Source organism: Pteropus vampyrus, unplaced genomic scaffold (assembly GCF_000151845.1).
Source record: "Pteropus vampyrus isolate Shadow unplaced genomic scaffold, Pvam_2.0 Scaffold245, whole genome shotgun sequence".
NCBI classification, from domain to species: Eukaryota; Metazoa; Chordata; class Mammalia; order Chiroptera; family Pteropodidae; genus Pteropus; species Pteropus vampyrus.
The window spans coordinates 74510-86122 of record NW_011889026.1 but is presented as its reverse complement, the minus strand read 5'-3'; the positions used below and the strand labels follow the sequence as shown (position 1 = coordinate 86122).

At 63.2% G+C, this 11613-nt stretch overlaps 1 protein-coding gene across 1 annotated transcript in view; it reads right to left on the bottom strand.

Moving 5' to 3' along the window:
• Positions 1-11613, bottom strand: part of ACSBG1 (acyl-CoA synthetase bubblegum family member 1) — a 39542-nt gene that overhangs the window by 24463 nt on the left and 3466 nt on the right. The window contains 2 exon segments of the mRNA XM_023520031.1: positions 4989-5089; positions 10601-10744. Of these exon segments, the coding sequence (XP_023375799.1) occupies positions 4989-5089; positions 10601-10744 (245 nt within the window).

The window sequence follows — 11613 nt, the reverse complement described above, 5'->3', positions numbered from 1 at the left end:
CTGGCTGCATAATACTCCATTATTTGGCCGGACAGTAATATACTCAAATGCTTCCCAGTTGAAAGACATTCAGAAGATTTCAGCTCTCGGCTTGTGTTCCAGGCTTTCCAAAGGATAGGTTTCTAGAACTGGGTTTACTGAATCAGAAAAAAAATCATTTACAATTTTGATAGACAAAATTGTCCCTCCCGCTAAGTCACTCCCACCAGGCTGGGGGCCCTCGAAGGCAGGGCTGACTGCTCTCTGGTTCCCTAGCGCAGAAGCTGCCCAGAGCGGAGGTCGGGGGCCTTCGGGGAAGGACGAGTTAGCCCGTCCTGTCCCGACCCCCAGCGGGGCTGGACCCAATGACCAGGCGTTCAGGGCACCCAGGGCTTTGCCTCCCGGCCTCCACCATCGTCCCCCAGGGCAGCCTGATAACGATGCAGGGCACACTGCTGCCCACCTCCAGGGAGGCACGGCCCACAGAGCAGAGGCCTCTCAAGGGGGCCAGGCCAGTCTGAACCCATCCTGCACGCCGAGTGCCCCAGACAGGCCTGGCAAGAGCCTGCCCTGCTCAGTGTCCTTCTAGCCTGAGTCCACCACAGTTTGGTGACCTGAGCTTCTGTGCCAGCAGCAGAGCACACCCTGGGCAGGGGGTGGGTACTTTCTGCCCCTCGCTCTCCCCTCTGTCTGTCTCATATGGCCACCGGTCTTGGCCTGATCCTGGCTGTGGTTTATCATTGGCCCATTATGCTGGGTGCCCGGGCAACGGGGAGCGGAGTTCTCTGGGGCTCTGGAACCTAAGGGTCTAACCGGCAGGGGACTCAACTAGTTGGGAGGAGCAGAGAGAATCAGCCTGGGTGCTGAGGTGTCTGGGGATGGCCCAGCCCAGCTCCTTACACAGAGGCAGGAGGCACTGGTCCTGGGCAGAGGTGGCTCGCTCGCCAAGAACACTCCTTCAGGGCACCAGACCCCTACTGCAAAGGCCAATCTGGGACGAGAGCCAGGAGGGCCCTCTCTCCTTATGGGGTACCTGGAACACGCTCAGTCCCAGGCCGGGCACTCCAGGAAATGAGGAAGGGGAAGGGGTCACGGTGGCCTCGGCACATGAGAGCGAACGAAGGCCCGGCCTGGGCCACAACACTCTGTCCAGACTTTGGCAACATGGTCCGGCACGGACCCGCTAGCAGGCTGGCGAGTCCAGCTCCTGTGCCTGAGTCCTCCTGGCAGTCTCAGGGAGAGAGCCCCTCCAGCCACTGACCGCTCCCCAAGCCTCGTCGTCCAAGGGTCGACTTCTAGCTGTGAAGCGGAGTGACCCTGGGCCGAGCCCTACCTTCCCTGGGCCTCAGTTTCCCCATCTGAATTCGACTGATATAGACAAGAGGGTCCCCACGAGCCCCTGCAAAGTCATTGTTTTAGCTTTTTTGCCCAGGCATGGACCATGGGATGCTGAGGTGGGCTTTACTTGCCCCAAGCGCACGCTCAGGAAATGCACGGAACCCCAACCTGGGACTCCTCCAGCCTGTAGCCGAGGGCAGCGGTGCCCCAGAGCCATCCTACCCAAGCAGGGCCCTGGGAGGGGACAGCCTGGTAGAGGACACCCAGAGGGTCTGACAAACGTCCAGGCAGGGCCTGCGTGGGCGCCTTGCCCCTGTGGGCTGGGCCTGAGACCCCGTGACGCCTGCGACCCCGTGACGCCTGCGGTCACCAGCTGCTTTGATGGGGGCTGCCTTTCTCCGGGAACCCTGAGGCCTCACTGAGCTCCTGCCTCCGACTCCAGCTCCAAGCACCCAGTGGGTGCAAGGGTCTCCTAGCAACATGGGCAAAGGGAAAGGCCCGGGTGGGGCCCCCCTACCCCCCTCCCGGTCCCTTGCCCTCCCCCGCTCCAGCCGGGTTCACGCTCAGCCTAGAAAGGTCTAGAAAGAAAAGTGTCTCCTGGGCTGGCACAAGGCTGCCTTTGTGTGGAGGTCAGATGCCCACAGCTCTGAGGCCACGGTAACCGGGCTGCCCACTGGGCGTACAGCCACGTGGGGGCCGGACTTCAAGGCTGCTCCAGCTTCGTGGGAACTCAGGGACGCCTAGGTGAGACTTGATTCCTGAGGCAAGGCTCCAGGGACAGCTCCCTCTGAGCTACCCAGAGGGGCTGGCAGCTCGGCAGCCAGGAGGCAGGGCCTGGAGGAGACCCAACTGTGTGTGATGCCAGCTGGGCCCACTGAGGGGCTCTGGCCAGCTAAAAGCTCCACAGACGAGCTGTGCGACATCTGACACAATCGCTGAACCTCTCCGAGCTCGGTTTCCCCAGTGAGATAAGGGTGATACGAGCACCTACCCTACCATCGCGACGAAGACGAAAATGAAGGAATGCGGGTCTGCCTCTCAGCTCCGGGCCTGGCACAGGCCGGGCCAGGTGTGACGCGAAAGAGGACTTGGCCGGTTCTTAATCCCCAAGGGCCCCTCCCAACAGCCTTTGCTGCACTTACTCCTTCTGACCCTACAGGAAGTTCTCTGTGGAAGGGCAGCTTTAGACACCCCCTGTGGCTGCTCCAGTCCCCTCCCCTGTACAGAGCACGGAGCCAGGGGCTGCTGGGGAGCTGTGGAGATAAGGGGTTCTGAGCCACGGGGCCAGACTGGCCCACTGCGGGTGCCCGGTCCACGTTGAATCTGGGTGTCAACAGAGCTGCACCCTAGAGGCTGCCCCTCACCCCCAGGGATGCCACGGGCTGTGTGAAGTGTGTGCAAACCGCACATGGGCCTGTGGGAGCGGGGGGCGCCTTCTCCACACTGCCTTGGGCACTGCGTGGGGTCCCTTGGGGCATCTGCTCTGGGACCTGCTGACAGCAGTGGTGCCAAGAAGCCCCCTTAATCCCTCTCAGACCCTTCCTCTCTTCACCAGCCCTAGATGCCGAACTCCCGGGGCAGACTGCCCCGCTCAGACCCAGGCCCAGAAGGGTTTGAGGGTCCGAGGCTAGGTAGGGGTCCTCCCACCCAGGAAGCCCACCGTGGTCACCTCCTCGGCCATGTGTGCCCTTCATCCAGAGCCTGTCTGCCCTCAGACTGGGGGTTCTCAGAGGGCAGGAAGGAGGCTCGTCTACCTCGGTATCCCAGCAGCCCCGCTCTGCACACAGGATGGGGGTCCAGGGCTGTTCGCAGCAGCTTCCCAAAGTCCCGATTAACTGAATGGCCTTCCGCCTCCGCCGCGGATGCCGGCCCGCGTCGCCCCCTCATTAAAGCCAGTGCCCCAGCCCGGCCTGGCCCCTTCCCAGCCCTGCCGATGGGGCCTGCTCCAGGGTCCCCTCGTTTGAAACCCACCCATTCCACGGCTCCACTGGGGTGTTTTAGATTAAGCAACTGAGGCCACAGGGCTGGGACCACGTGCCCGTCCCAGCAGACATCTGATGCCTTCCCGGGGCTCCAGGAGACACCGGGCTTTCCCCACTGGTTCCTGCCCTGCCCGAGTGGCCACCACCCACGGCCGGGCTGCCCGAGCGCCAGGGCCCCACCGGATGCAGGGTCTGGAACCCCCTTGAATGCCGCAGAGAAGGAACAGCCTGACCTGGCTGGACCTGGGCTTGAGCCAGCGGCTGGACCTGCCAGCGGTGAGGCAATAGCCGGGCAAGTCCCGAGGTGTCCTGGCTGCGGGGAGGAGGCCATGAAGGCCCCTCGGGCCTCTCTCGGGACTTTCAAACCCTTCCACCAGAAACTAGTCTGTCCTCTCCTTGGCCCAGCTCCTTCTCTGTCCTGTGGAGGGGCCTGGGAGGCAGCTCCACCCTGCCCCTCAGGCCGGAGCCCTGCCAGGCTACCCTGAGACCCTTGGCTGAAAGGAAAGCTTGTCTGAGGGCGACAGCAAGCGACGCGGGAAAGGGGGTGGCATCTGGTCTCCAGGGAGCCCAGTGGCCTGGACTGGTGTCTCCCCTCTGAGGCCTCTTCACACCTCGGCTTCCAATGAACAGTGGGTGCAGTGACCTGTGCCCAGCTCCCACCCTCCAGCCTGTGACCACGCTTGTGGCAGAGCAGAGGCCCTGACGACGCCAGGCCTGCCCCCGACCAGGAAAGCCAGGTCAAGGAAACTCTGAGGGCCGAGCCCCGAGAACAAGACCCCAGGCCCCGCCTTCCTCCTGCCCTATCCAGAGACCCTTAGAACTGATCCCCGCAGCTAGTACCGCTTCAAATGCTGCCAGCCACTCCTCAAAACCCATAGCCCGTCCAACAGTGAGGAAGGTGCTAGGCGTACCCACACCGTAGAACATTCTACAAAATACACGCCCACCTGACACTCAGCTCCCATCCCCTTGCAAGCTCCCAGCAAACGCTCAAGCGAGGGGCGCAGCCGCAGGGCCACCACCGCTGCTCTGTGGAGCCTGAAGCTGGGAACACGCGCAGCCATGAAAACCAGCGCCTGGGGCGGGGGGAGGAAGCTGTTCATCCCTGACAGGCGACACGGGCCAGGGGCGACATGGGTGGCGACCAGATGCTCATCATGTCCATCCCGAGGACAACCCAGAGCTCGGGGGCGGTGACTGTGCCCTTATCGTTTCCATGACTCTTCAGGACAAATGATAACTCTGCCTCACTTGGAGTACAATTATCTGATGGTAAAGGTCATGAACAGAGCACGTGACTGGTGAAACCTCCAAAACAGACTCTGCCAACCCCTGCCTGCCGGCCCGGCCTTCGCCGCAGTGCCGTGTGGAGGTGGCGCCGAGGCCCTGCCCATCGGCAGCCCCGACGCCCTTCAGCTCGCGGCCTCTCTCCTTCCCAGCCTCCCTGAAGAAGAACCTCACCCCCACCCCCTTGCATCACACATGGCTCTGACGGCGGTCATGACAGAATGGGCGTGATGGGGTCCCCGGGGCCTGGAGCCGAGCAGAGTTCCAACAGCGCCATCCCCCACCTTCTGCGCTGTGGCGCCCCGGCTTGCGGCCTGTCCCCAGCGCCCCCGGCGCACCAGCACAGTGTGGTCTTCCACTCCGGCCGAGCCCAGGCCCTGCCCGGTCTCCCGGCTGGCTCACCTGGAGGATTCAGCTGGGCACCCTGCCCCTTCTCTGGGGACGACGGGTCGGGGGCATGGCCCGGTGCCCCTTTGGAGAGCGTGCATGCATCAGTCATGGAGCTGGCGGCGGGGAGACAATGGTTAGAAGGCGGGACGCGCATCTTGGCCCCGGGGCCGGCCCTTGTCCGCCCGGCCTCTGTCCACAGGCGCTGAGGGCTCAGCAGGAAAACAAGGCCTGCTCTGCTGGGATCTGCTGTGCGACTCTGCGCAAGTGCGTGGTCCTCTCTGGACTCAGTGTCCCGTCTGGAAAGCAATCTCGGGCTCCAGCACTGGAGGACTCGGCACCACCCCGGTGGCGCACAGGCTTCCGGCCACAGGGGCAGTCCCCAATCCTCACTCCTCAGGGACCAAAGACAGTCATGCCCAGAAACTCGGAGTGGGGCAGGGACGCTTCTAGGCCCTCACAGGTCCTGGGCAGGTCCCCAGTGCGGGCCTGTCCTCCTGGGTGGTGCCCGTGGACGTGCCTTGTGTCCACTTGCCCATGCAGGGGACAGCATGGGGCCCTGTCACCTGGCCCAGTCGCCCTGGACGGCAGACTTCTCCCAGCCCTCACAGCCCGAGGGGTCCACTGAGCACTCAGCGCTGAGCAGGGCCACACCTCACACAGTCCCGGGGCGCTTTGCAGTCGCCCGCCTCGTCGCAGAGCCCACTGGGGCTGCGCGCACGCGGCCTGTGCAGCTGGTCGTGGCAGCCCAGGGGCGGAACCCCGGGCCAGGGATCCTATCTGTGTGTCAGGGGCCCCGTTCTCAGTAGCCGGGCCAGTTACCTGCTTCTCACATTCAGCTTTACCCCTTGCAGGCACTGCAGATGCAAACTAAGTTTTTGAACACACCTGGGCCCATCCGGTGGCCATCTGCTTAGGAACCTGAGATAGGTTTCAAAGCGAAAGGCGTCAGAAGTTATGAACGGAGGGGGCGGAGAGAAGGGGCCTGGGGGGCCGAGCTGCTCTCTTCTTGGGAACCTCGTGAGCAAGGCCTGGACGCAGGGCTGAAGCAGCCCTTCTGTTGCTATGGTGACCTGCTCCAAGGATGCTGCCAGAGGCCTCGAAGGATGACCAAACCCGCTCCTGGGGTGAGGCCCACTGTGCAGGCAGCAGACAGGGGTTCTGAACACCGAGGAACTCAGGCTGCTGACCGTGACCATGGGTGCCACCGCTCCTCTCAAGGTATCAAGCAGAAGCTGCCTCCACTTTGGGACAAAGGAGACTGCCTCCTGCAGCTCCTCCTTCAAGAAGCCCTCCCGGGTTACCCCCAACGAGTCTCAGGCTTGCGGCCCTCGGACACTCAGGGGTGGTCTTGAAAGGCCGGATGCAGCCTGAGAGGCTCCTGGAGAGCGGGGTGGCGCCTGACTCCACTCTGCTCTCTGCCCTGAGCACTCGCTGAGGGGCACAGCGCTTGGGCCTAATCCTTCCCAAGTTGTCACCGTGTAGACGCGTAAGTCTAGGGGAGGCCTCTTTTTCCGCAGGAACCCCTCGTGACGGGGACCCTGCGCCTATTTATTTCTGTTGCGCTTTCTCCGCACTCGGCACCTGGCAGCCGGGCCACTGCTCTGTATGCAGCAGGGGCTCAGTAAATGCCTTCTCAAAGCAAGGTAGCGCTGGGGTTCACCCGGCTTTACAGGGCGTGTGGCTGTGGGCAAGTTGCCGTACCCCTCTGGGCCTCAGTTTTCTGCCTAAATTCTCTGGCTCTTATGAGGACAACGTGACACACGAAGGACGCTTAGTGCCATCGTGGTCACTGGTGGGCTCTCATGGATCTTCTGCAGAGTAAGTAAAAGGAAACTCTTGGGTACATTAGGAGGTTGACGGAGTAGGGCAAAAACCCCCAAACCCAAGTCTGGGGGTTTAGGCCCAGCTACACCCGAGAGGCAGCGAGGGGGCTGGGAGGTGGGAGGATGAAACCCCCGTTCCTTACATGGTCTTCAGGATGGAGCTGGAGGACCTGAGCAGGATCACGTCCAGCACGGTCCCTGGGGGAGGTGCGCCCCACAAGCTAACCCGGGCAGAACCTCAGAGAACGTTTCTGGCATCCCCCGGGGGGACCACGGCAGCCCCAGAGAGGCTCGGCACCACCAAACCGCCCTGCAACAGAGACGTGGCATTAGTCACGGCCCAGCCGGTGGATGGGGACGAGGAAGTCACCCTCCTTCCTGGCCCTGACTCACTGTGCGAGCATCCGTCTGTCGTTTACTGCCTCCTGAGCCCACACGGCATCGCAAGTGGCAGCTGCCTTAGGGCTCGGGTCTCTCTGTTCCCCAGGGCCCATCGCTTACCAAAACCCCAACCACCACAGGCTACCCTCCCTGTCGCCGGCCCAGTTCCCACTTCTCTCTGCTGGGGGGCCAGCAGTCTAAGGGAGAGCCATCCCCCAGAATGCTAGGAAGCAGTTCCAGGGGAGGGTGGTACCCAAGTGCCCCCAAATCCTGAGAAGCCTGAGCAGGGAGAGGAGCAGACTCCGGCCACGCAGGCTGATCCCTCGACAGCAGACGCCGAGTCTGCAGCTCTGTGTCCACACTGGCTCTCCAGTGCCCTGCCCGCCTGCCCCGCGCCCCTGGGTCACCTAGAGATCTGCTTGGGACCCCAATTCCTGGACCAAAGACCCCGGAGAGGAAACGGGGGGCTGTGCCAGGAGGGCCTGGCTGCCACCGGGAGCTCACCTTCGTCCTCGAGGCGGGCAGGCACAGGGCTCCCGTGCTTCCTCAACTAAGGTAACCTGAGTGTGGGAGCCACCCCACCAGTGTCCTGGGCTCAGGGTGATGAGGCAGTGGGGCTGGACATGAATGGGGACTCACCCCGGCCTGCCTGGGGCTGTGTGTCAGGTGTGGTCCTAGACGGCTCTGACCCATTTGGCACAGGCCCCAACTGCCTACCTGCGGGAATTACTCCAGAGGGGCGGAGGTGGGAGAAAAACCGGCTGGTATGGGGAGGAGAGGCCCTTTGTTGGCCGCCCTCCTTGGCAGACACTGCTGCAGCCGGGGCTCCCCTCCGCCCGGAACCCGCCCTGGGCCCAGGAGCCGGGCGGGAGGCTCACCTTTGCCCTTCTCTGCAGTGAACGCACGTACTGCGCCAAGCGCTCGACCCATCTCGGCTCCTTGAACCATCTCAATGGCCCTTTAGCGCACGCTTTAGTAAGAGTCTCGTTTTCCGGATGAGGTGACGGAGGCCCAGAGAACTCCAGACTTTTCCGTGTCACATGCCCGGCCAGAGGCAGAATCTGGCACTCGAGACCAAGGTATCCACTATGGTCCCAGAGGAGCTAGTGCCCTGAGGATCTGGGCCCGGAGCACAGTTGCGACATGCCTTATCGACCAGTCTATTACATCAGCTGATTGGTCAGTTTGAACTCAAAACCATTATAAACCAGTGGGAGTCGCTTTGGTTGGCACGGTCTACAGCTGCGGTGTCAAAGGGCACAGAGCTCACAGGTCAGCGCCCTGGCCCCCGGGGCCACCTCTCCTGGCCTGGCTCCCTCCCTCCGGGTACCGCCCACACCCCTCGGCCCCAGCCTTGCGCTGCTGTGACAAAAGGAATTCGCATGGGCCAGGCTGCCACGTACACCCTCCTCGGCCCTGTCCACCGCCCCTCCTCCAGCCTCCCCTCCCACGCTAGGAAGAGGAGGGGGAGGGCAGAGAGGCGGAGGGGACACTGCAGCAGTTGTCACCATCTCTGACTTCAGGACAACATTCAACAAGGCTCAGAGTCCTTTCCTCACGGCTACTCTGCCAGGCCGACAGAGCAGGCATTGTCCTCCTCCTCTGACAGATGGGGAAATTGAGGTCGGGAGGGTGTCTTGTCCAGTGTCACAGAGAGGTTCTGGAGCGAAGCCCCCAGCCTGCAGCTAAGACGGTTCCCAGTGTCGCCGGGAAGCCGGCCATGGAGCCTTTGCGGGCACCGCCTACACACCAGCCCACGGGGTCTGCTCGGCCTTTCTGCACGGTCGAGAGGGTTTTGTCTCCATTTGCATAGAAGGTGATACTGAGACTCAGAGAAGCTGAACGACTCAGCCAGCGCTACGCAAGGGGTGAGGGGCCGGCCCTCCGGCTTGGGGTGTTCAGCTCTCCCTCATCTGCCCCCCTCCCCTGCACCCGGCAGGGGCTCTGCCTTCTGTGGGGTCTGCAGCGCAGGCTCAGGCCTCGGTCAGCCCGGGTGCCCAGCCTCCTCCAGGGTGTCCAGGCCTTGCTGGGCACAGCAGGACCCGGCACCCCCTTGTCACCGTGGGCCTGAGGCACCGGATGCAAAAGCACTGGGCTCCTGACCCTCCCGCGGCCCCGCCTGCAAGGGGGCCCGGAACCTTGAAAACCAGCAGACCTTGTTTCTCATGCCCGAGGGCTGAGCTTCCGAGGCCTGCCTATGAGTGCCCAGTCGGAGCAGGGGGCATTGGCCCCCAGGGAGGAGGGAAGCGGCAGGACCACCTGCGGCCAGAGCAGATCAGGGGGTGAGGGAGTGCTGACCAGCTCGAGGGAGTGGCACTGTCCCTCTGCATGTGGCCCTTGTCCAGGGAGGGGCTGGACTTCAAGCTCTAGGAGGCTGCGGGTGAGGAGCACCTGCTTCCGGAAGGACAGGAGTCCACTCTGCATCCTCTGGCCGCCAGTGCTTGGAGGGGCCCCTGCATCTGAGGCATGTTCACACTTCCTTTCGCCCCTTCCTTCCTGCCTCATGCCCCCCGCCCGCCGCCCATTACAGCAACAGCCACCAGCAACTTCTGTCACTGCAGAGGGCTTAGACCCTGTGCGGACCCCTTCCTCCCCCGCCCCGCGCTCCTGCTACCCAGACCGCTCCGGTCCCTGAATTTCCTGTCCTCCCTTGCATCTTATGGCCACGCTGCTCCTGTCCTTGGCCTCTGTCCACACCCTCGATCATCTAAGGCCTGAGTCAAGCGGCACAGTGAGAAGCCTCTCTCCTCCCCAAGGCCGGGGCCTCTCCCGGGCTCTGCGATTCCATGCGTCCGCCTCCTCCCTGCTCCTGGCTGGCGAGTTCCCAGGGCTGGGACTGGGTCCCACCTTCTCAGGACCTCCATGCCTCGGACGGACGGGGCCTGGAGCAGAGTGGGCACTGGCGAATGTCTGACAAATTGGATTCACTTTCTCTGAATCATAGATTAGCAGAGCACATACGGCAGAAGGGCTGCGGGGAGCCTTCGACCACTCACGTACAGACGGGGGCGCTGCAGCCCAGAGAGGGGCAGGGACCTGCCAATGTCATGCAGTGAGCTGCAGCTGGACCCTCTGGCTCTCCCTGTCCTTGTCTATCATTGACCCCACGTGCCAAAGGCGACGGGGGACTTCTTAGTGACCAGAAAATTCCTCCTTCTCCAGCCGCGGCCCTGACTCACACCTCTGGACATGACTCATTCTTCGGTTGAGCCCCTCACGGTGAGCAGCAGCCCGGATGACACCTGTCCCAGGCCAGTGCCACTCCATCTGGACATCGCCCAGAGTTCTCGTTCCCAGATGGAGAAACTGAGGCTCAGAGAGCAAAGTGCCCTGCCCAGTTCACGCAGCACAGCACGGCACAGCCGAGTCCAGACCCTGACTCCAGGCTCAGCGGATGGAGACACGCGACCGCCAGCAAACCTGGTTCCCAGGTTTTCTGGGGTGGTCCCCAAGCTCGCATCCCGCCGGCTGTCCCACGGGGCCTCTCTGCTGTCCGGCATGCTGGGGTCCTTGGGCGGGCAGTGGCGTCCAGCTCCAGGACTGCGAGGCGGGAACTGCAGGCATCTGCCGGAGAGAGCTCAGTGTCCCACCGCCCAGGCCGGCCTTGAGTGGGTGGCGGGGGCGGGGGAGGGGACAGCGACTGCAGTGGCCCAAGGCCGCTATTTCCCATTTTTGGATGCTCAAAAATGCTCCTTAGTGGTGAAGTTGCTCAGGATAAAACTCTCCTTTTCTTGGTGGTTTTGATCCACTCAAGACGAGGAGAATTTCATGGAAGCCAGTGTTCTTTTGGATGCAGGTCTGCCCGCTTCTCCCGGGAAGTCTGGCCAATGGGATCAGGGGCTTCCGGGCCCCCAGAGAACCTACTTGCTGGCTGTAAAAGGCCACGCTGGAGCACAAAGGGTTCTCGGCACCAGGCTGCACCCCGACCCTGGCTGGCTGCTCACCCCGTGTGCCCACACTCTGCGACCCTGCTTCCCCGGGGCAGCCCCGCCAGCCAGGAGAGCGGAGGTGGGTGGGAAGGCGAGGGGGAACGCAGGCGCTTGGGGCTCGAGAGAGTGCGGAGGGTCTCTGAGGACAGCCCTGAGCACAGCGGGGTCTTGGAGCCCCCGCGTAGGGCGGTGGCCACGAGGCCCGTTACGACGAGGCTGAGAGCACCTTGTCCTCGGCCAGGACGTCCGAGGCCCCCTGTGATCCGGCTCCAGCATCTCCCTGGCCTCTCGCTCAGCCACACCGGCCTCTGTGCTTTTCCCTGTCCTGAGACACACGGTTCCCACACGTCAGCTGACTCTCCCTCGCCTCCCGCACTGCCACGTCGCCTTCCCCAACCACCCAATCAAAGCCGCCTCCCAGCCCGCGCGCCCCAGGCTTTATTCTCTCCACGCCCTCGCCGTCGCCTGTCTCCCACGTTCCCCGTGTTTTGTCTTGTCTGTCCC